General features: G+C 42.2%; 1 protein-coding gene across 1 annotated transcript in view; it reads left to right on the top strand.

Annotated features, from left to right (window-relative positions):
* fancl (FA complementation group L) overlaps positions 1-25,621 on the top strand; it is a 93,787-nt gene that overhangs the window by 62,036 nt on the left and 6,130 nt on the right. The window contains exons 8-10 of the mRNA XM_061910999.1: positions 10,059-10,209; positions 10,699-10,782; positions 18,918-18,963. Of these exons, the coding sequence (XP_061766983.1) occupies positions 10,059-10,209; positions 10,699-10,782; positions 18,918-18,963 (281 nt within the window). The remainder of the gene's footprint in view (positions 1-10,058; positions 10,210-10,698; positions 10,783-18,917; positions 18,964-25,621) is intronic.

Raw genomic sequence — 25,621 nt, forward strand, 5'->3', positions numbered from 1 at the left:
GGGAGAGACAAATTAACCAATGAATGGCAAATCGACTGAAAAATGGTTGTAAAAAAAGGAATACAATATCTAGTTTATATTTATAACACAAATATCCACAGAGGCAGAACATAAGAACAACATGTATAAAAACAACCTAAGTCGCATACTACAAACATCCATCCATCCATCCATCCATCCATCTTCTTCCGCTTATCTGAGGTGGGTCACGGGAAGCCCACACTTCTAAGCAGGGAAGCCCACACTTCTCTCTCCCCAGCTGTTTTGTCCAGCTCCTCCCGGGGGATCCCGAGGTGTTCTCAGGCCAGGCGGAAGACATAGTCTTCCCAAAGTGTCCTGGGTCTTCCCCGTGGCCTCCTACCGGTCGGACGTGCCCAAAACACCTCCCTCGGGAGGCGCTCGGGTGGCTTCCTGACCTGATGCCCGAACTACCTCATCTGGCTCCTCTCGATGTGAAGGAGCAGCGGCTTTACTTTGAGCTCCTCCCGAATGACAGAGCTTCTCACCCTATCTCTAAGGGAGAGCCCCACCACCCGGCGGAGGAAGCTCATTTCGGCCGCTTGTACCAGTGATCTTGTCCTTTCGGTCATAACCCAAAGCTCATGATCATAGGTGAGAATGGGATCGTAGATCCACCGGTAAATTGAAAGCTTTGCCTTCCGGTTCAGCTCCTCCTTCACCACAACGGATCGATATAGCGTTCGCATTACTGAAGACGCTGTACTGTCTGTCTGCACGCCTGTCGATCTCACGATCTGCTTTTCCCTCACTCGTGAAGAAGACTCGAGTTACTTGAACTCCTCCACTTTGGGCGAGATCTCCTCTCCAACCTGGAGATGGCACTCCACCCTTTTCCGGGCGAGAACCATGGACTCGGACTTGGAGGTGCTGATTCTCATCCCACTCGCTTCACACTCGGCTGCGAACTGATCCAGTGAGAGCTGACGACCTTGGCCAAATGTAGACATCAAGACCACATCATCTGCAAAAAGCAGAGACCGAATCCTACAGCCACCAAACCGGATCCCCTCAACACCTTGACTGCGCCTAGAAATTCTGTCCATAAAAGTTAAGAACAGAATCGGTGACAAAGGGCAGCCTTGGGGGAGTCCAACCCTCACTGGAAACGTGTCCGACCTACATGACGGCAATGCGGACCAAGCTCTGAGACTGATCGTACAGGGAGCGGACTGCCACAATCAGACAGTCCGATACCCCACATTCTCTGAGCACTCCCCACAGGACTTCCCGAGGGACACGGTCGAATGCCTTCTCCAAGTCCACAAAGCACATGTAGACTGGTTGGGCAAACTCCCATGCACCCTCAAGGAACCTGCCATAGTATAGCGCTGGTCCACAGTTCCACGACCAGGATGAAAACCACACTGTTCCTTCTGAATCCGAGGTTCGACTATCCACCGTAGCCTCCTCCCCAGTACACCTGAATAGACCTTACCGGGAAGGCTGAGGAGTATGATCCCACGATAGTTGAAACACACCCTCCGGTTCCCCTTCTTAAAGAGAGGAACCACCACCCTGGTCACTCCAGAGGCACCGCCTCCGATGTCCACGCGATTCTGCAGTCTTGTCAACCAAGACAGCCCCACAGCATCCAGTGCCTTTAGGAACTTCGGGCGGATCTCATCTACCTGCGGGGCCTTGCCACTGAGGAGCTTTTTAACTACCTCACCAACTTCAGCCCCAGAAATAGGAGAGCCCACCACAGATTCCCCAGGCACCGCTTCCTCGTAGGAAGATGTGTTGGTGGGATTGAGGAGGTTTTCAAAGTATTCCCTCCAACGATCCACAACATCCGCAGTTGAAGTCAGCAAAACACCATCCTCATCATACACGGTGTTGACACTGCACTGCTTCCCCTTCCTGATGCGGTGGATGGTAGTCCAGAATCGCTTTGAAGCTGTCCGGAAGTCGTTTCCCATGGCTTCGCCGAACTCCTCCCATGTCCGAATTTTTCCCCTGCGATTGCTGAAGCCGCACACCGCTTGGCTAGTCGGTACCTGTCCGCTCCCTCCGGAGTCCTATGAGCCAAAAGAACCCGTTAGGACTCTTTCTTCAGCTTGACGGCATCCTTCACTACCGGTGTCCACCAACGGGTTCTAGAATTACCGCCACGACAGGCACCAACTACCTTGCGGCCACAGCTCCAATCAGCCACCTAGACAATAGAGGTCCCGCACCTCCCTCGTGACATGTTGAAAGTTCTTCCGGACGTGGGAATTGAAACTCTCTCTGACAGGAGACTCTGCTAGACATTCTCAGCAGACCCTCACAAAGCGTTTGGGCCTGTGAAGTCTGTCCGGCATCCTCCCCCACCATCGCAGCCAACTCACCACCAGGTGGTGATCGGTAAAATGCTCCGCCCCTTTCTTCCCCTTAGTGTCCAAAACATGAGGCCGCAAATCCGATGACACAACTACAAAGTCGATCATGGAACTGCGGCCTTGGGTGTCCTGGTGCCATGTGCACATATGGACACCCTTATGTTTGAACATGGTGTTTGTTATGGACAATCTGTGACGAGCACAAATGTCCAAAAACAAAACACCACTCGGGTTCAGATCCGGGCAGCCATTCTTCCCAATCACGCCTCTCCAGGTTTCACTGTCGTTGCCAACATGAGCAATGGAGTTCCCCAGTAGGACACGGGAATCACCCAGGGGAGCACTTTCCAGTACTCCCTCGAGTGTATCCAAAAAGGGTGGGTACTCTGAACCGTCCCCCCACCCGAAGGCGGAGAGAGGCTACCCTCTCGTCCACTGGGTTGAATTCCAACGTGCAGGCTTTGAGTCGGGGGGAAACAAGAATTGCCACCCAAAGCCCGTCGCCTCTCACTGCCGGCAACGCCAGAGTGGAAGAGAGTCCAGCTCCTCTCTAGAAAACTGGTTCCAAAGCCCTTGCTGTGCTTCGAAGTGAGTCCGACTATATCCAGCCGGAACTTCTCCACCTTGCGCAGTAGCTCAGGCTCCTTCCCCCCCAGTGAGGTGACGTTCCACGTCCCAAGAGCTAGCTTCTGTAGCCAAGGATCGGACCGCGAAGTGGCCTGCCTCTGGCTGCTGCCCAGCACATATCGCACCCGACCTCTATGGCCCCTGCTATGGGTGGTGAGCCCATTGGAGGGGAGACCCACGTTGCCTCTTCGGGCTGTGCCCGGCCAGGCCCCATGGGAACAGGCCCGGCCACCTGGCGCTTGCCATCGTGCCCCACCTCCGTGACTGGCTCTGCGTCCCCTTCGAGGGAAATCTGGATCCTTGATTTGTCTTTTTCACAAAGTATTATTCTTCAGTTCTTTTTCATTTGTATTTGTATATTTATTAATATATGCATATGTATTAATATCATAGGGATATATATAAGTTGATGTGAGACAATTCTGCTTCCATATCTTATGGCCATCAGGTGCCATCTTCTAAAATGTTTACATTTGTTTTAGTTGTTTTTCTCTTATATCTATAAGGTGCCATCTTGCACAATGTTCCCCTTTTTTAAATTTATTTTATTGTATCTTGTTTTTGCCATTATACTACACATTTGTGTTGCTTTCATTTGCACATTCAATTTCTACTTGAGGTACATGAACCACAGTGTTATCTAAAAAATGTATTCATCGGCAAAACAAATCATTTTAATGATTTTTTATTTTTTTATAAAACCCGGTTAAAAGATTTTAGTTTAAGTACTTTTTTTAAAATTATGAGCAGATTTAAAAATACTGCGATAATAATAACCGTTATAATTGTGGTCATAATAACCGTGATAAGACAGATTCATACTGTGACATCCCTCATGAGTTAGAATGCATTGTCTCACATAAGGATTGTGAATAATAGGCAAAATTCCTAAACAAGTGCAGTTCCCCTTTAAGTGTACAAATAAGTTAAGCTGTAATAGTATTAAAAAGTAAAAAAATAAAACACAAGTTTAATGTTGAATGATGAAAGTGTGATGGGTCTTGTCCCAGAGGAGCCTTACTTACATCAATCATCCATCCATCCATTTTCTACCGCTTATTCCCTTTTGGGGTTGCGGGGGGCGCTGGCGCCTATCTCAGCTTCAATCGGGCGGAAGGCGGTGTACATCCTGGACAAGTCGCCACCTCATCGCAGGGCCAACACAGATAGACAGACAACATTCACACTCACATTCACACATGAGGGCCAATTTTTTAGTGTTGCCAATCATATCGTCAATTTATAATTATAATTATAATGTTGATAATTGCGGGCAGCACGGTGGTGAGGGGTTAGTGCATCTGCCTCAAAATACAAAGGTCCTGGGTTCGATCCTGCGTTTGAGATCTTTCTGTGTGGAGTTTGTATGTTCTCCTCATGACTGCGTGGGTTCCCTCCGGGTACTCCCGCTTCCTCCCATCTCCAAAGAGATGCACCTGGGGATAGGCTGAGTGGCAACACTAAATTGGCCTGAGAGGGTGAATGTTGTCTATCTGTGTTGGCCCTGCGATGAGGTGGCGACTTGTCCAGGGTGTACCCCGCCTACCGCCCGAATGTAACTGAGATAGGCTCCAGCGACCCCGAAAGGGACAAGAGGTAGAAAATGATGGTTGGATGGATGTTAATAATTGTCACACAGTTGTCTTTTTTATGAACTGATCCTTCCTTTGCCTCCAAAAACTTGGTGGCATATTTTCCAAAAATTGTTGGTAAAATTTGTAACTATAGCAGTAATGTGCCAGGGTTATTTAACTTGGGAGATTCCACACAAGTTTTTTAGTTTTTTCTTGTGATGACCAAACAATTTGTTACCTTTAGCTTGACGGAAAAAGTGTAATAAAACACCAAAGGGTAAACCTAAAACATACATGCAGTTATTTGAGGCTGTCTGAAATGAGGTCTTAAAAGGTACACTGCTAATTCATGCTTTCTGGTAACTGCACACATGACAGTTTAATGTCAAACATTTGTGCAAGACTTACAATATTTTTGTCAATGAAATTCAAAGACTGATTCATTGGAATGAAACTGTATGTGGTTTGAAGCTGCTTTTATGTCAAATCAGCAGCATATTCTTTGTAACTCCTAGTCTTGGCATTGTTTGCCTATTTTACTGTGGCTTTAAAGGCCTACTGAAATTAGATTTTCTTATTCTTATTTCTTATGCAGGTCCTATGTGTCATACTTGATCATTTCGCGATATTACCATATTTTTGCTGAAAGGATTTAGTAGAGAACATCAACGATAAAGTTCGCAACTTTTGGTCGCTAATAAAAAAGCCTTGCCTGTACCGGAAGTAGCAGACGGTGTGTGCGTGACGTCACAGGTTGTGGAGCTCCTCACATCTGAACATTGTTTACATTAATGGCCACCAGCAGCGAGAGCGATTAGGACCGAAAAAGTGATGATTTTCCCCATTAATTTGAGCGAGGATGAAAGATTTGTGGATGAGTAAAGTGAGAGTGAAGGACTAGAAAAAAAAAAAAACTAGACGGCAGGACGATTCAGATGTTATTAGACAAATTTACTAGGATAGTTTTGGAAAATCCCTTATCTGCTTATTGTGTTACTAGTGTTTTAGTGAGATTATATGGTCGTACCTGTACAACCTGAAGGTCGGAGGGGTGTGGCCACGGGTGTAGTGACCGCCAGTGTCTCCGAGGGAAGCCATGTTTCTCGACGAGGCAAAGGCAGACGATGCTTCCTCCACGTTGGAAGCATCCGACGGTCGGGGGCGGCCGGTGGGAGGAGTCAAGAGAGTCCGCAGCTGCCTCTTTGACAGGTGCAGGTGGAACGACGCAAGCTCTCGCTCATGTCTACTGTAAGAGCCGACTTATTACCACCATTTTCTCATCGAAAACTGCCGGTTGACGTGTGGTAGGGAACCATGTTCGCTTGACCGCTCTGTTCCATAGTAAAGCTTCACCGTCATCTTTCGGGAATGTAAACAAGGAAACACCAGCTGTGTTTGTGTTGCTAAAGGTGGCCGAAATACACTGCTTCCCACTTACATCTTTCTTCTTTGACGTCTCCATTCTTAATTGAACAAATTGCAAAAGATTCAGCGACACAGATGTCCATAATACTGTGGAATTATGCGATGAAAAGAGACGAATTATAGCTGTGAACGGTGCTGGACCAAAATGTCATCTACAATGCGTGACGTCACGCGAACGCGTCACCATACCGTGACGTTTTAGCATGATACTTCCGCGCGAAATTTAAAATTGCAATTTAGTAAACTAAACCGGCCGTATTGGCATGTGTTGCAATGTTAAGATTTCATCATTGATATATAAACTAACAGACTGCGTGGTCGGTAGTAGTGGGTTTCAGTAGGCCTTTAAGCATCTCTGTCACTGTCTTTCAGTGTGCTCATCTCAGCAATGACTGCTTTGTCATAAAAAAACTTCTGTCCAATATCAGCAGAAATTTTTTCAGACTGTCAAATAAATTGTAGCGGGTATAAATAGGGTATGTGTGTTTTACCAAAGATCAGGTGAACAAGAAAGAGGCTCTGTGAGTGGGAGCGCTTATGGTGTGTGTGTGTGTGTGTGTGTGTGTGTGTGTGTGTGCGCGTGTGTGTGTGTGTGTGTGTGTGTGTGTGTGTGTGTGCGCGCGCGCGTGCGTGCGTTGTTACATGGCAAGCGTACAGTGAGGACCAGCTTAAAACAGCGCTACCGTATGGAGCCTGTCTGCCTGCTGGGCTGGTGATGGATCTCTCTCACACTACGACTTGAAGTGTGTGTGTGTGTGTGTGTGTGTGTGTGTGTGTGTGTGTTTGCATCTATGGAAAGTGCATTTTTTTTCCTCATGAGTGATGGGTAAAAGCGCGCGTGTGTGTGTGTGTGTGTGTGTGTGTGTGTGTGTGTGTGTGTGTGCGTGCGCGTGTGTGTGTGTAGGGCAGGGGGAAGGGCCTGTCTGTCGGCAGTCCTGACATGTTCATTTGAAAGACTAATTACTGCTTGCTCTGTTGCAGGACCAAGATGTGCAACTGTGCAGAATTAACAAAGAATACATTCCAATCTTCTACTACTACTACTATGCAAAAATAATAATTAATATTATCGCCATTATTATTGAACACTGTTTAGGTAAGGAAAGGCCAGTCTATTTACGAGTACACATGCATAATCTCTGTTGCTTTCATGCCCATAAAGTTGTTTGAAAGTAGGTGATTTAATCGTATGTGTTTTTGTATTATACAAACACGAAATTACAAATAACGGAGGGAGTAAAAAAGTATTTTATATTTTTTCAAATAGTTGCCGGGTTTGTTTATTTATTCAACTGCGTGCAGTATCTTGTATTTATTTGATGATTACTCTTGATCTTAACTCTTTTTTTTGGGCAAAATATGAAAACAAGGGCTAATATTGTGTATGTGGTGTATAAACACTTAACAAAAACAATGCCATCACTAATTTACAATACAGCTACAGTGATATACCACAAACATGCAGTTTGTTACAGCAGCATTGACAAACATTTGATTGGCACTAGTCCAGCGGTGCAGTTAAACAGGATCCATTCATCCATCCATTTACTACCGCTTGTCCCTTTCGGGGTTGCGAGGGGTGCTGGAGCCTACCTCCTCCTGCCGTCATTCATATGGCACTTGTGCATACTGTGTTTTTGTATTTTCGCCACAAGTGGGCAGTATACATGGGGGTACACAATGCTCTAAAAAGTGCTGTTTTAACAGATACTGAGCGCCTGGAAAACTTACGAGCAAGCCTTTTTGTCTTGTGCATATTGCACAAGACGCTGTCTGTTAACGTCTCTATCCTCTTTTAGGTCAGCAGATATGTAGTGTCCCAGGCATTTGATTCCATCACAGATATGATAATGTTGTTTGATAGAAAGTCAGAGAAATATCTCTGCACTCCCCGCAACTATGATGTTACTCTTTCTTGCATTGTATGTAATGTCAAAGTCTAATCCATACTGAGAGCACACCAGTAACAACTGCTGCAGACTAGCACTGAAAGGCAATTTAAAATAAATAAAGAATAGTTAACAACAGGCTCAATAAGTGTACGTTATCCATCCATCCATCCATCCATCCATCCATCCATCCATTTCCTACCGCTTATTCCCCTTGGGGTCGTTATATGACGCATGAATCACCAACTGAGAACGTGCCTGGTATTTTAACGTAACATATTATGGTAAGAGCCATTCAAATAACTATAACATATAGAACATGCTATACTTTTACCAAATAATCTGTCACTCCTAATCAATAAATCCGATGAAATCTTCTTCCTCGATGTCTCTACTACTGCATATTTCACTACGTCCAGCTTGTAATCTGCAGTACATGATTTCCTCTTTGGTGCCATTTTTGTTCAGCCCTTCTCAGTTTTTATAAGTTACCGCCAACGATGAAATGATCCATTTTAATAGCTACGGCAGTAGCATATAGCAGTTAGCATTCCATGACCCACAATGCACTTCTGCCATAACCCTCCCCTGCCGAATTCTTATTGATTGACGTGTGTGTGACGATTGCTGACATTTTCTTCGTCTCTTCCGCGAATGAGATGAATAGTATTATTTGATATTTTACGGTAATGTGCTTATAATTTCACACATAAGTCGCTCTGGGGTAGATGTCACACCCCCGGCCAAACTATAAAAAAAACTGCGACTTATAGTCCGAAAAATACGGTAGTTTTATTTGCCATTCATTTTGTCAACTTTGTTTGTTACACTAGGCACCAAAATACCACAATAAAAAATTTGGTGAAGACCATGAATTAAAAACCCAGGAAAACAAATGGATAACAGAGAATAACATTTTCTGCTTGGAAGTTTTAAATGCTCAGGGGATATTCTATTTGCACCACATGCCTATTAAACAATTATCTTCATCACAATATCATGCACTACTATACTTCTGAGGTTTTACCCAATCCATAATGACCAAGGTTTCTCAGTTTAACAGGATAACTGTATACTTATTGTTTGTTCATTTTGGTTACATCACTAAGATAGACCACATTAGGTCAAAATGAATAAACCTGCCAATGAATTACTTAATCTGCATTTAACACAGCTACTTTCAGATGTAGTCTGTACGAGTATTATTCTGTTGTCTCGTCGTTGCTCTTTTTACAGAGACAGGTTAAAATTAAGTATTTATTTAATTATTTTGATAAAACAAAAAAAAACAAGTATGTAATACATTTGGCATTGACCATAGCTATAATTGTTTCAACAGCTAATTGCAAAAAAAAAAGATCTTATTTAGTGTCCAGTGTAGCTATTGTTTCACCAATTGTCTTGTCTTAATTGCATGATTTTTTTTCTTAATATATCTGAACTAGGCTCAGTATATTTATCCTGAGCACAAACCATAATCGTGCCACTGGCTTTAATTGGGCTGTAATTGCTGAGCCTTTCAGCACCTGGACGATGCTTAATTGTGTGCACTGTACTGACACAATGACCCATAATTTTTTAGTACATTTTTACCCCTCTAATTTCTTTCCCACTCATACCATCTGTATTGCTCGCTCACATCCTTACACGCTTTCAGTCTTTGTCTTTATGCGTATGTTTAAATTGCAGTTTTTAAAAACTGGTCAGTAAAAATGGATAATACAATTGCCTTTCTATTGCATTCTGGCTACTCATGATCTGATATTACTTGATCTATTAATACATACAATACTTACTGTATTGTTTATACATAGCATTGCATATATTTTATTTTAAAAAACAGGACAAAAAAGACACATTTTGGCTCATGGTATGGTAACATAAAAAGACAGAAAAAAACAATTTGTGTCTGATATAGCTGCATGGCCTTTTCTTTGCTTTCCGGTTCACTGCACTTTTTTAAAAAGTGTTTTACAGTGTTTCTGTTCAATGTCCATAAAATAAGGATAGGGGTTTCCCTTTTAAGTGAAATCCTTAAGACCGACAACAGTGTTTTTGTGAATACCTGTACAATTTTGTGTTCAATTTGGACATAAAAAATGTGACTGACTGGTAATGTTTAGTTGGAAAAATGGGTGTGTGCATCATGTTCCTTTCATAGTACCTTGCAATAATTTATGATTATTTTTTTTATTTTATAGTCTTCTTTAAACCAACTACACAGCCAGTTCCTGCTGGTTATAGAAGCGCTGACGGAGTTCTGGGATGTCCTTGATGAGATTGACACAAAGACCTGGATTCTGGAACCGGAAAAGCCAAGTTTTTCTGACACTATGAGGCGAATAGTTATTGGTAAGGTCATAGATACGTGGTCTGATTAAAGTTAATTTAGTTCAATACAGCAGTGTGTAGTACAATAGAGGTACTATGCTATGCACTTATTTTTGGAATCAACACATTATAATGTGGATAGTAATTTTACTTAAAACTCTAATCTAAAAAATGTAATAGTTTCAAGATTGTTAAATGTAACTTAAAGTATAACAATTAGACAAAATACAACTTGTATTCAAACAAACTTGCAAGCTGTGGCACTCTTAAGTCAACATACCACTTTATGAAGTATGGTATTAGGTGTGATGGTGTGTAACTGACACACTGGCAATGCCTTCCAATATCTGACCAACTTATATATTGTTAGCTTGTCAAAATATGCATGTTTAATTTGTAAATTGACCAAAAACAGCAGAAATATTTTAATAAATATTGATGACTATTTCTTCATTTTCCTAAAGACACCTTCTTAGTAACACTGCTTTAACAGGAGTTTTGTTTCTCTAGGAAATAATGTCTCCATTAAAGTGGAAGTGGATCCCAGACATCCAAAGATGCTGCCAGAATGCTGCCTGCTAGGAGCTGAGCATGGTAGGTCCAACCTTAGAAGGGAACTGCACTTTGGACTTCACAATCCTTATTTAAGACAAGAACACATAATTTTATTCATTAAATGTTTTGTAAATAGAAAATAAATACGATCAAACGCCTGCTTACAATGGAGCCTATGGTAGTCTTTTATAAAGCCCTTAAGACACATCCAAACACCTCTATTAAGGTTTTATATACATGCATTAAGTATATATGTAATGTAGTAATGGGTGCATTTATACTAACATTTAATATTTACGTGTTTTGCTCATTTTAAGCATACACGGAGCAAGTAATTTTACTTCATCTCTTTTTTTCAACCAAAAGTGCTTTGCTCTGATTAGGGGTACTTGAATTAAAAAAAATGTTAAACGGGGTTACATCACTGAAAAAAGGTTGAGAACCACTGATCTAATGGATGCATAACATAACCTCAGCCTCTACTGTAGCGTCTATTCTATGCGCCTTATAATGCGGTGCGCCTTATACTTGAACAACGTTTTAAAATAGGCCATTCCTTTAAGGTGCGCCTTATAGTGCGGAAAATACGGTTATTATAATATCACTAATACTTGGTTAATATTAATATCATGGAATGCAAATGGAGTATTGCTGGCGGTTTTTTGATGTTTTTTTTATTGGTTTTATGGGCAAAATAGAGGGCCAACTATTGGCTCCATTGTAAGCGAACGTGTATTATGTTTGTTTGCCAGTTAGAATGCATAAAAAAATACATCCGTTGTCATGTCTTAAATAATGATTGTGAATGATAGGCAAAATTCCAAAATAAAATGCAGTTCCCCTTTAAAAATATTGCAATATGTTTTACTCAGGGTAATGGTTTGTGAATGGTAGGTAGTATACTCTCAAAACTTACTTGTAATTTTAAATGTGATTGTAATTTTTAATTCTTTAGTACACGATAGAAACACTTCACATACTTTTACAGTACATCATCGTAAAAGCAGTGAGTAATACCTCACTTGAGAGATGTCCCGACGATGGGATTTGATCAGGGGCTGATACTTTATTTGCCTTTTTTCTTTTTTTTTTTTTTTAACAGTTTTTCGATCATCTGATAAGCTACCAAGTCAAACCGAGTGTCCCAGTTTATATATGGCTAAAGATTGTACTTATGTGAACGATTCCTTCAAAAGTGATGCACGTTGAGGAAGACACAATTACAATTCCATGTTCCTTATTACACACATGCAGGAGTTGCATGAGTGAATTCAAAGGGAGAATGCATGTTTTGCCAGAACACTGCCTCGAATTTGAGAGCAAGCTGCAAATAATGTGTTGTCTATCTACAATGCAAAGCTTCTTCTAATAAACTAATCCTTACGACTATAGCGAAAAATAAACTTAAGTTTCTTCCAATGTCATCACTGGAGGACTAAAAAAAAGGAATGGCTAAATATGCTACACACACATAAAGAGGAGGTTGATACGCAAGAGGCTAACCGCTAAAGCTTTAATGTAACGTAGGAATGATTGTTACAAATGTCAATACTATCGATTCCTAGTGTAGTATCAGTAAATACACGAAACTAAAGTTTATAAATCAATAATTTTATTTTTTTCCTTTGTTAGTGTTACAAAAATATTTGGCGTTTTTTTTTTTTTTAATATTGTTTACAAACTCAGGGAGTACAGTAAGTCTCTGGATACGGGAAGCCTTTGAGGGCAAAGCGCAAATTATTTAAATGGCAATTGTGGTTTTTATTTTGTAAATAAAATTGTATGTAGCATTTAATACCACACATTTAATATATCATCTGACTAACAAGAATACTAGTAGTATATTATGACTACATTTTGATAAGATTAGCTTTAGAAAATAAAATGTGGTTACTATAGTTACTTGCTATAAAACATTTTTACCTTACACAACCTATTGTCTAAGTATTGGATTGGGACATTGGGCATCGTAGACCAAAAATATGGATTGGGACATCCCGACTTCACTCGCAAACCTTTGTGATGATTAAAGCAGCATTTAAGGTTGGCAAAGGCGTAAACCAAAATAATTTTAAGTGTAAAAATTCAATATAGTAAAAAAATATCATAAAAATGAATATCTGGACATACAAAGGGAATATGTTGTTATTCATTATTATATTTATTTACAGTCCTCTTTTTTTGTACTGTTTTTCTGTTTCCTTTGTCTTACAGCCGGCCTATTGTACTTTGACCCGATCATTACTGCATTTCACTCAAAACATAAGTTAACAATATGTACTCAGTACTGCTCATTTAAAAGGGCTGTTTGCAACTTGCTCACAGTTACATTTTTCAAACCAAAAAATATAACAAGAACATCATTGGTTAGGTTATGTTACCATTAATTAGTGTTTACGACTGTCACTCACCCTGTCTTGTCAACACCTGCACGCATGCAGCGCTTGCACACATACAAAAATAGTTCAAGAAACGCAACGTACAATTTGCAGTCATGTTGTTAGAATAAAATATATATATTAATCGACAGCAAACACTAACTAACCAAATTGCTATCATTAGCTAACAACATCCAAAGCTAACGCACATGCACATGTTACATCCGTGCGTAATTACATCATTATGTTTTAGAAGCTGTAAGAGGGTGGGATATAACACTTAAAATACATTGGAAAGACAGCCCCTTTAAGTGCACTCTTCTTCATCGTATCTTATTGTTGAAACTAAATGAAATTTAAAATGTATTAGTTGAAGCTCTAAATTAATTGTGTAGCGTACAGTACTAAACCACACCCAAATGAAACCAAACACTCAGCAAAAAGGTGACTAAATATCAAGAGAATTACTGTTTACTAGTGGCATCACCTGTTTTTTTCAGAAATTGAGAGAAGGGTAAATTATGGGGAGTTTGTTTTCTAATGTTGCTAACACACCTGACAACTAATTGAAGGATGGCAGCTGACAGCTATTTGAGGATACAGTATATTGGGCTGCAGGATGTTGGAAAACAAAAAACAATTTAGATTTTTCCCCTCAATGTTGCAATTCGATTGCCGTTTTTTTACATTTTATACATGTAAATGCAAAAAACTGCGAAAATAAGTCAAGGAAGAAGACATTACTTTTAGACTGTCAATTAACATATTACGGTCTCCAAGGTGCAATAATTTACTTTCAAAATATGCAGACAGACTCTGTCTACATTATGCTCTAAAACTGAAGAAATAATTGATAAAAACTATAGAGTTTACAACGTAATTTAATCATGACAGTGGTGTGCCGTCAGGGGCCAGCAAGGCCTTCTTTGCTGGCCTAACATAACCAGAAATTATAATCATAATTAAAGATAAAATATTTTTTTTATTTACTTTCCCTAAATGTCTAAGATTATTCATATTCTCTTCTTGTCATATTATGCTCCTTCCAGCGCTGTTTTATAGTTCATAGAGTTTTTATCCAATCAGAATTCAGCTAGCTTATGTTGCCATGCTGCACCAAATCTGCCACAGGCCTTCAGATTCAGCAATGCGAAAAGAGATAAAGAAGTAAAATACAGCACTATGTCATAAGTTTCTGATTTCTTAAATTGTATAACAGTTGAAAAAAATTGCTCATTTGTAGTGGTCTTTCTTGAACTATTTGGAAAATAAGATTTGAAAATAACTAAAAAAGTTGTTGAAAAATAAACAAGTGATTCAATTATAAATTAAGATTTCTACACATACAAGAAATCATCGACTTAAAGTGCCCTCTTCGGGGATTGCAATAGAGATCCATCTGGATTCATCAACTTTATTCTAAACATTTCTTCACAAAAAAAATAAATCTTTAACATCAATATTTATGGAAGATGTCCACAAAAAAATCTGTCAACACTGAATATTGCATTGTTGCATTTCTTTTCACGGTTTGTGAACTTACATCCATATTTTGTTGAAGTGTTATCCAATAAATATATCAAGTATTTACGACTGACTGCTATTTTTTAGAATGTTTTTGATAAATCTCACTTAACCCTTGGTATACCTTCACGTAGCGTACCATCAATAAGAGAACTGCCGTTCTACAACTCGTCATTGCGCACATAACACAACTAAAGTGACAGCTCCAAATCATGATGTGCGAGACTTGTACGCTAAAACGTTAATGGCTGCAAGACGTACTTACTCAACAGCCATACAGGTCACACTGAGGGCGGCCGTATGAACAACTTTAACACTGTTACAAATATGCTCCACCCTTTGAACCCACACCAAACAAGAATGACAAACACATTTTGGGAGAACATCCGCACCCTAACACAACTCAAACACAAGCGAACAAATACCCAGAACAGCTTGCAGTCCTAACTCTGCCGGGCTACAATATACACTACCTCAACCAATGCAAGTAGGGAGGGTGGGGGCGTGGGGGGGTTGGTGGTAGCGTGGGTGTGTGTATTGTAGCCCAGGACGGATAGGGCTGCATGGGATTTTGGGTATTTGTTCTATTGAGTTTATGTTGTATTATGGGGCGGATGTTCTCCTGAAATGTGTTTGTCATTCTTGTTTGGTTCACAGTGTGGCACATATTTGTAACAGTGTTAAAGTTTTTTTTACTGCCACCCTTAGTGTAACCTGTGTGGCTGTTGACCAAATATGTCTTGCAACATCACACATGCGTACTGCTCAGCCCAATGTAACAATCGAATAGGCTTGCACGTTCAGAATTCAGAGGGCTTTAAAAACAGATTAATCGCGGCACCCCCTAAGTATTGCTGATTGGGTAAAAATCGGCAAGGATTTCCAGGGAATGGATACCCTGATAATAAGGGGTCTTCCGTGAAAATTGCGAACGTTGGGTAGTATGACGCTGTCAAGTTCCGTTCATGTTTAACTCGTGGCCCGCACATACATTAAATTGTCATATCAAAGTGCGGGCCGCAGAATAACGTTTTGCGGGCCGCAATTGGCCTGCGGGCGCATGTTTGAGACCCCTGATTTAAAGGGATTACAATTTTTATTTCACATTAATGTATAATTGTTTACCATTGTATTGCAAATGGAAAGTAAATAACTTAATTATCCTAAATAAATAAACAAAACATTAAATGGACTAGGTTTGTGTAAGCAACAATTTAATCAAAAATAAATATTTAACATCTTAAAGTGCATCTTTTCTGAGTTGGAAAAACAAATTTTTATATTTCTTTTTGAAAATGTTTTTATTGCCATTACGTGTTCACGGCATTCTTGTAGATCGTCCGTGTTGATGGTCTCACATCGCCCATTCACTTTGAAGCTAAAATATTACCACAACGGGACATTTGGCTTTGTAATCATATTTTTCCTCTCTTAATTTTCACTAGCACAAAGCTATAACGTCGATATTTCATTCATATGGCTTAAGATAATTGTCCTATATTGGATTGCTTTTAGCATTTTTATTGCAGAAAATTTGTCAAAGTAGCTCCCTACATCATTCACTTTTTCTTTGTGCGACCCTCAGTGAAAACGTTTGTTTACCCCTGCTGATATAGTCTGTCCTACTCTCTATCACAGCCACTTGCAGCACAGTGCCCCCACCTGACTGTAAAAATGCACCTGAGAGAATACACAGCATCGGGCATGTGTATGTTGCGTGTGTGTCTGCAACAGGGGATAAACCGTTTGCACTGTTAGGATAGGATGATAAACTTTCAATAGTAATACATACCAACAATGTTCAAGTAACATGACTTGTATTTAGCCTTTTAATAATCATTACTATACTAAAATACAGTGAGATTTTAAGAAGCACAACAATGGAAGGAGGGTTTCTTCACACAAGATACACAGCCAGTTATATAATGACTTCTTATCCTCACACCTAATTACTACTAACTTACAATTGGTACTAAATATTGAGAATTATTTTGGTAGAAATTACGTGACAATGATGCTCCCTCAAAAAACCTACTGGTTCCAATCAGATGGCTCTGATGTTATACATACATTATGGTAATGGTTCTTATCTGGAGATTCATATGTTATGCTATTCTCAGTATGAGCATAACATAACATAATAGTCATCCACTTTACACTGCTTATCCTGTGCAGTGTCCGATCCAAAGTCAAACGTGGGGAGGACTTTTTCACCCAGTTTTTTTACACAATCTTTAATTTTGTTTTGTAATTGTTACTCAGTAATGGCGGTGGGTCCCTGTTGTCATGTTCCCTCCCTGCCAAAATACGCTGATACCGTGAATGAACTCAGCTAATAAAAATCTAAATGTACCTCTGCTCACCGTTGTTCAGACTCGATCAGTAAGACAGAGGAGGAGAAAGGAATGTTTCGCTTTGATTTCCTCACATTTAGATTTCAGCAGCGTTATTCATGTTTACTATTGTGTTCGGTCATGTCAGAGTACTTGCTTTCAGACCGGCACGTTTTGATTCTTACCGTCCTGACATACAGACAGCAAAAGCATTCTCTTTAATTCCCCGTCAATTGTCAGTCATTGTTTCTATAAATCCAGGGTCATGAAAAGCCAAGCTTGTTGCCTAGCAATACAATTGAAATGATATTAAACAGATACACACTCGAGCCACCTGAGACGCCAGGCAGGCGGCAAACCTCAAATACTGTTGGAGGCGTTGCACAGACATATTGCTTTTTGCATGCAGGAATAAAAGGGAAATTAATGAGCACTACTTGGAGAAAACACGAGAGAACACAGCAAGCAGTTGCTGTCTCATCACTGCATGCGCTCAACTGGGCTATACTAATATTATCTGCAATAATTAGGATTGTAACCATACGCCATAATGACAGTTTAGTACGTACCTCAGTTTTAAGGTCCGTTCATGTTTGGTACAGTATGCAAAGGAATGCAAAACAGCTTAACTGCCCTGCTTTTGTGTAGTATTTAAAATAAAGCATGCAGTATGCTGGCAGGAAGCTCTTATGAATACAGTTCTCAAAAAATAAAAATATATTATATCCCACCTGGATTTTGCAGATTTTTACTTATTTTTTTGTTCTAAAATGTCAGAATTTTTGGCAGTTTCTTCAGAAAGTTGCTGCAAAAGGCAGTAAACACACATTTTCTGCGCTTATTGTCAAATTATTTCCCGTTTTAATGAATCGTAATAATGATTTATAATTACAAAAAGAACAATCACAAAAGGCTTTTTTTATTGTCTGGTGTCTGCTTTGTTGCTGCTGGAATCTGTGGTGGGCCCTGAGCGACAAGGCATTCGATGGTGACTATTGTGCCCTTTGAGCAATAAAAAGTTGATACATTTTTACATGTTGCTGTTCTTGGCTGAAACTGTCGGTCAGAAACAAATTTGACTGGCAAAAATGACAATGATTGGTTAAAATGTACAGGGGGATTGCGTGTTTTGGACAAAGTTGCAAGGCCTAGGTATTTTACAAGGATTAGTCGAATTTGCTTGAATACAATGCAGAGTATTTATTAAGGGTCTGGCATACAGAAAATGTAGGGATGTGGGGACCCAATTTGGAGATGCTAAAAACAATCCAATGTAGCTGAGTGCACTGTGTTATGCTCTGTGTCATAGTTGACAAAACAAAATTAGTGTAATACCTATATACTAACAAATAAAATGCTTAAAAAAAGCCATTAAGACCATAGTGATACACCAATTTTACGAAAGAATATTCAGTCAATAATACAATTGTATATACTTACATCATTTTATGAAAGTTTTTAAAGGAACAGTGTGAGTTTGGTGGCATTTTGTGAGTGTTACATTAACTTGGGTTGAATGAAGAGTTCAAAAACAAAAGAAGAGGGTGTCTTGGCTCCGCATTCTCCTTTGGATGATCGCTAATCATGTTTTCTGCTGGCAGCTAGCAAAAGCCTAGGCTACACATGTCCCTGGATGTCTGTATTCCACACCAAATGTCTCGCCTTTTTCGTCCAACCGCAATCGCAAGGCAGAATGCACACATCTTGTCTCTAACTTAAAATGTGTATCGTGTGGGGAATCCTTAAACATCTGTACAAACACGAAGACTGTGTGGCAAAAAATATAAATACGAATATACTGTATGTACTGTTACACTCCTAATAATGTGTGTAAAAAAAGACTTGAAATCAATGTAAAACTTTAAAATATATGTATATATATATATTTTTAGAATTCTATGTTCAAAATAATCAATTGACAAACCTTTTTCCGTTACAGTTGTCACTCCACTGAGGGATAAGCTGAACGCCAACATGCATTTGTGGTGAGGGAACTCACTCTTTTGGTTATAATTAAGCCCAGAAAACTGTGTATGTCAATAGGTACAGTATGTAAGTATTAGTATTTTGTCTAAATTAATAAGTATGAGCAAGCTGTATTAACAGTGTGTGTGCAGTTTGGGGGCCTTAGGCGCTTGACTCTGCTAATTATGGATGATGTGGTCCTAATGGCCTCATCAAGTTGTGACTTTCAGCGTTTACGCAGTGTGAAACTTCTGGTATGTCAGACCACCTCCAAATCTCAGGCTATGGTTGCTCAGGTGGAGGAGTTTAAGTAACTCAGGGTCTTGGTTCATGAGCGAAGGAAGTTTGAAGCGTCAGATTGACAAGCAAATTGACGATTCAACTAAATTGTTCGAGAGCCACATTTCCGGAAAGCTAAGGACCAAGGGGCCAGACTTCTCCCCTTCACTTATATTCTTGATTTTTATATCCGTGAGAAGCAACAAGTTTCTTCCTTCTTTGATTTTGGTCTATTTGTTTTGTCAACATTAGTACGTTTGAAAAAAAAAAAATAGCCCTGTATATACAGTGCGTAACGTATTCACAACGTTTCATTTTTTTTTACTTTTTGGTATGTTACATCCTTATTCCAAAATATAATGAATTACTTTCTGTTTTCAAAATTCTACACACAATGCCTCATAAGGACAATGTGAAAACAATTTTTTACATATATTTTTGCAAATTTATATGTAAAAAATGTATAAATACAAAAAAATTAAATAAATTAAAAAAAATATATATATATACATGTGCGTTTGTATGTATGTGTGTATCTATCTATATATATATATATATATATATATATATATATATATATGTATATATAAATCTCCTGATGATTGAGGGAACCCCTCATGAAACAGTTCTGTAGAGATGAAGTAGTCTTGTGATTTTTCCCACACCTACATATTGCGCTCTACCACGGTATCGAGCACTATTCTCTGGATAATCCAATCAAGACATATATATATATATATATATATATATATATATATATATATATATATATATATATATATATATATATATATATATATATATATCTCTGAGCTGCCACCTTATCGTGGTAGAGGAGTTTGCGTGTCCCAATGATCCTAGGAGCTATGTTGTCCGGGGGCTTTATGCCCCCTGGTAGGGTCTCCCAAGGCAAACAGGTTCTAGGTGAGGGATCAGACAAAGAGCAGCTCGAAGACATCTATGAAGAAGACAAAACATGGACCCAGATTTCCCTCACCCGGACGCGGGTCACCGGGGCCCCCTTCTGGAGGCAGGCCCGAAGGTGGGGCACGATGGCGAGCGCCTGGTGGCCGGGCCTGTTCCCATGGGGTCCGGCCGGGCACAGCCCGAAGAGGCAACGTGGGTCACCCCTCCAATGGGCTCACCACCCATAGCAGGGGCCATAGAGGTCGGGTGCAATGTGAGCTGGGCGGGAGCCGAAGGCAGGGCAGTTGGCGGTCCGATCCTCGGCTACAGAAGCTAGCTCTTGGGAAGTGGAACGTCACCTCACTGGGGGGGAAAGAGCCTGAGCTAGTGCGCGAAGTGGAGAAGTTCCGGCTGGATATAGTCGGACTCACTTCGGCGCACAGCAAGGGCTCTGGAACCACTTCTCTCGAGAGGGACTGGACCCTCTTCCACTCTGGCGTGGACAGTGAGAGGCGACGGGCTGGGGTGGCAAATTCTGGTTGCTCCCCCGGCTTAAAGACTGCACGTTGGAGTTCAACCCAGTGGACGAAAGGGTAGCCTCCCTCCGCCTTCGGGTGGAGGGACGGGTCCTGACTGTTGTTTGTGCTTACGCACCAAACAGCAGTTCAGAGTACCCACCCTTTTTGGGTACACTCGAGGGAGTACTGGAAAGTGCTCCCCCGGGTGATTCCCTTGTCCTACTGGGGGACTTCAACGCTCTTGTTGGCAACGACAGTGAAACCTGGAGAGGCGTGATTGGGAAGAATGGCCGCCCGGATCTGAACCCGAGTGGTGTTTTGTTATTGGACTTTTCTGCTCGTCACAGTTTGTCCATTACAAACACCATGTCCAAACATAAGGGTGTCCATATGTGCACTTGGCACCAGGACACCCTAGGCCGCAGTTCCATGATCGACTTTGTAGTTGTGTCATCGGATTTGCGGCCTTATGTTTTGGACACTCGGGTGAAGAGAGGGGCGGAGCTTTCTACCGATCATCACCTGGTGGTGAGTTGGCTGCAATGGTGGGGGAGGATGCCGGACAGACCTGGCAGGCCCAAACGTATTGTGAGGGTCTGCTGGGAACGTCTGGCAGAGTCTCCTGTCAGAGAAAGTTTTAATTCCCACCTCCGGAAGAACTTCGAACATGTCACGAGGGTGGTGCTGGACATTGAGTCCGAGTGGAGCATGTTCCGCACCTCTATTGTCGAGGCGGCTGATTGGAGCTGTGGCCGCAAGGTAGTTGGTGCCTGTCGAGGCGGCAATCCTAAAACCCCTTGGTGGACACCAGCGGTGACGGATGCCGTCAAGCTGAAGAAAGAGTCCTATCAGGTCCTTTTGGCTCATAGGACTCCGGAGGCAGTGGACAGGTACCGACAGGCCAAGCGGTGTGCGGCTTCAGCAGTCGCTGAGGCAAAAACTCGGACATGGGAGGAGTTCAGGGAAGCCATGGAAAACGACTTCCGGACGGCTTCGAAGCGATTCTGGACCACCGTCCGCCGCCTCAGGAAGGGGAAGCAGTGCACTATCAACACCGTGTATGGTGCGGATGGTGTTCTGCTGACCTCAACTGCGGATGTTGTGGATAGGTGGAAAGAATACTTCGAAGACCTCCTCAATCCCACCAACATGTCTTCCTATGAGGAAGCAGTGCCTGGGGAATCTGTGGTGGACTCTCCTTTTTCTGGGGCTGAGGTAGTTAAAAAGCTCCTCGGTGGCAAGGCCCCGGGGGTGGACGAGACCCGCCCGGAGTTCCTTAAGGCTATGGATGCTGTGGGGCTGTCTTGGTTGACAAGACTCTGCAGCATCGCGTGGACATCGGGGGCGGTACCTCTGGATTGGCAGACCGGGGTGGTGGTTCTTCTCTTTAAGAAGGGGGACCGGAGGGTGTGTTCCAACTATTGTGGGATCACACTCCTCAGCCTTCCCGGTAAGGTTTATTCAGGTGTACTGGAGAGGAGGCTACGCCGGATGGTCGAACCTCGGATTCAGGAGGAACAGTGTGGTTTTCGTCCTGGTCGTGGAACTGTGGACCAGCTCTATACTCTCCGCAGGGTTCTTGAGGGTGCATGGGAGTTTGCCCAACCAGTCTACATGTGCTTTGTGGACTTAGAGAAGGCATTCGACCGTGTCTCTAAGGAAGTCCTGTGGGGCGTGCTCAGAGAGTATGGGGTATCGGACTGTCTTATTGTGATCCCTGTACGATCAGTGCCAGAGCTTGGTCCGCATTGCCGGCAGTAAGTCGAACACATTTCCAGTGAGAGTTGTACTCCGCCAAGGCTGTCCTTTGTCACCGATTCTGTTCATAACTGTTATGGACAGAATTTCTAGGCGCAGTCAAGGCGTTGAGGGGTTCCGGTTTGGTGACCGCAGGATTAGGTCTCTGCTTTTTGCAGATGATGTGGTCCTGATGGCTTCATCTGACCGGGATCTTCAGCTCTTACTGGATCGGTTTGCAGCCGATTGTGAAGCGACCGGAATTAGAATCAGCACCTCCAAGTCCGAGTCCATGGTTCTCGCCCGGAAAAGGGTGGAATGCCATCGCCGGGTTGGGGAGGAGACACTGCCCCAAGTGGAGGAGTTCAAGTACCTAGGAGTCTTGTTCACGAGTGAGGGAAGAGTGGATCGTGAGATCGACAGGCTGATCGGTGCGGCGTCTTCAGTAATGCGGACGTTGTACCGATCCGTTGTGGTGAAGAAGGAGCTGAGCCGGAAGGCAAAGCTCTCAATTTACCTGTCGATCTACGTTCCCATCCTCACCTATGGTCATGAGCTTTGGGTCGTGACCGAAAGGATAAGATCACGGGTACAAGCGGCCGAAATGAGTTTCCTCCGCCGGGTGGCGGGGCTCTCCCTTAGAGATAAGGTGAGAAGCTCTGCGATCCGGGAGGAACTCAAAGTAAAGCCGCTGCTCCTTCACATCGAGAGGAGCCAGATGAGGTGGTTCGGGCATTTGGTCAGGATGCCACCCTAACGCCTCCCTAGGGAGGTGTTTAAGGCACGTCCAACCGGTAGGAGGCCACGGGGAAGACCCAGGACACGTTGGGAAGACTATGTCTCCCGGCTGGCCTGGGAACGCCTCGGGATCCCCCGGGAAGAGCTAGACGATGTGGCTGGAGAAAGGGAAGTCTGGGTTTCCCTGCTTAGGTTGTTGCCCCCGCGACCCGACCTCGGATAAGCGGAAGAAGATGGATGGATGGATGGATGGATATATATACTGTATATATATATTCATATATATATATATATATATTATATATATATATATATACATATATATATATATATATAATATATATATATACTGTATATATGTCCATCCATCCATTTTCTACCGCCTATTCCCTTTTGGGGTCGCGGGGGGGCTACAATCGTATATATGTAAACGTATATATGTGTGTGTGTGTGTATATATATACACACAGTATATACATGTGTGTATGTATATGTGTAAACATATATATGTGTATATATGTACTAAATAAGGTATTCACAACATTAGCTCAATGCATTGTTGATGCACCTTTGCTAGCAATTACAGCCTCAGTTTTTTTCTAATACGATGCCACAAGCTTGGCATACCTTTCTTTTGGCAATTTTGCCCATTATTCTTTGTAGCACTCTCAAGCTCCATCAGGTTTGATAAAAAAGTGTTGGTTTTCATCCAGGATGTTATTGTACATTGCTGCATTCATCTTTCCCTCTATGCTGACTAGTGTCCTGCTCCTGCCACTGAAAGACAACCCCACAGCATGATGCTGCCATTACTATGTTTTACTTTAGGGATGGTATTGGCCTTATGAAGATCAGTGCCCAGTTTCCTCGAACCATGACGCGTGGAATTCACGCCGAAGATTAAATACTTGTCTCATCAGAATCAGAGGAATTCTGTCCATGGAAGTTACAGAAGAACACAGAATTAGTGACAAAAGGCAGCCCTGGCAGAGTCCAACACTCACTAGAAACAGGTCCAACACAAAGCAGACTAGCAAAATCAGGTGGACCGATACCCCACACTTTCTAAGCACTCTCCACAGGACTTTCCGAGGGACACGGTCAAATACCTTCTCCAAGTCCACAAAACACATGTAGACTGATCGGGCAAACTCCCATGCACCCTCAAGGTTCCTACCAAGAGTATAGAGTTGGTCCATAGTTCCACAACCAGGACGAAAACCACACTGTTCCTCCTGAATCCGAGGTTTGACTATCCGGCGTAGCTTCCTCTTCAGTACACCTGAATGGTCCTTACCAGGAAGGCTGAAGAATGTGAGCCCATGATAGTTGGTACGCAGCCTCCAGTTCCTCTTTTTAAAAAGAGGAACCACCACCCCATTTTGCCAATCCAGACAGCCCTCCAGCATCAGCCGGGCAGATCTCATCTACCTCCGGGGCCTTGCCAACAAAGAGTTTCTTAACTACATCCACAACCTCAGTCGCTGAAGTAGGAGAGCCTACCACAGAGGCCCCAGGCACTGCTTCCTCATTGGAAGACGTGTAGGTGGGATTGAGAAAGTCTTTGAAGTATTCCTTCCACCACTACACAACATCCCCAGTCGACGTCAGGAGCACATTATCCCCACTATACACGGTGTTGACAATGCACTGTTTCCCCCTCCTGAGGTGGCGGATGGTTGTCCAGAATTGCTGCATAGATGTGTTGAAGTTGTTCTCCATGGCTTCTCCAAACTCCTTCCATGTCCAGATTTTTGCCTCTGCAACTACCAAAGCTGCACACCTCTTGGCCTGTAGGTACCTGTCCGCTGCCTCCAAAGTCCAATGAGCCAAAATGACCCGATAAAACTACTTCTTCTGCTTGATGGCATCCCTCACACTTCTGGGATTACCACCACGGCTGGCATCAACCACTTTCCCAGCCACAGCTCTGGTCAGCTGCCCTGACAATAGAGTCCACTCGGACTCAATGTCCAGCGTCTCCCTGGTAACACGTTCAAATTTCTTCCGGAGTTGGAAATTTAAACTCTCTCTGACGACAGACTCTGCCAGATGTGCTAAGTAATCCTCTGGGCCTGCCAGGTCTGTCCGGCATCCTCCCCCACCATTGGAGTCGGCTCACCACCAGGGGGTGATCGGTTGAATATATAAAATATATAACAAATAGATATTATTCTGTTGTATTTAACCAAATAAAACATGAGAAAATTACACTAGAATGCACAATTTATTTAATATGCAGAGATTGCAGATACAAGTGGCTGAAATTCATTACCTCCACTTAAAGACATGGTGATGAACTTGGGCATCTGGGAGGAGCTCATAGTAGAGCAACTGCCTTTTCACATGGTAAGGAGCCAGTTGAGGTGGCTCGGGCATGTTCAGGCCCCTGGCTGGACCTTGGACACGCTTGTGGGATTAGGTCTCACAGATGTGCCTTAGTGTTGCCTCCGAGCCCACCTTTCTCCTCACTCATCTTTGACGTATGCTTTGTCTTGAT

Source organism: Nerophis ophidion, linkage group LG09 (genome assembly GCF_033978795.1).
Source record: "Nerophis ophidion isolate RoL-2023_Sa linkage group LG09, RoL_Noph_v1.0, whole genome shotgun sequence".
Classification (NCBI taxonomy): domain Eukaryota; kingdom Metazoa; phylum Chordata; class Actinopteri; order Syngnathiformes; family Syngnathidae; genus Nerophis; species Nerophis ophidion.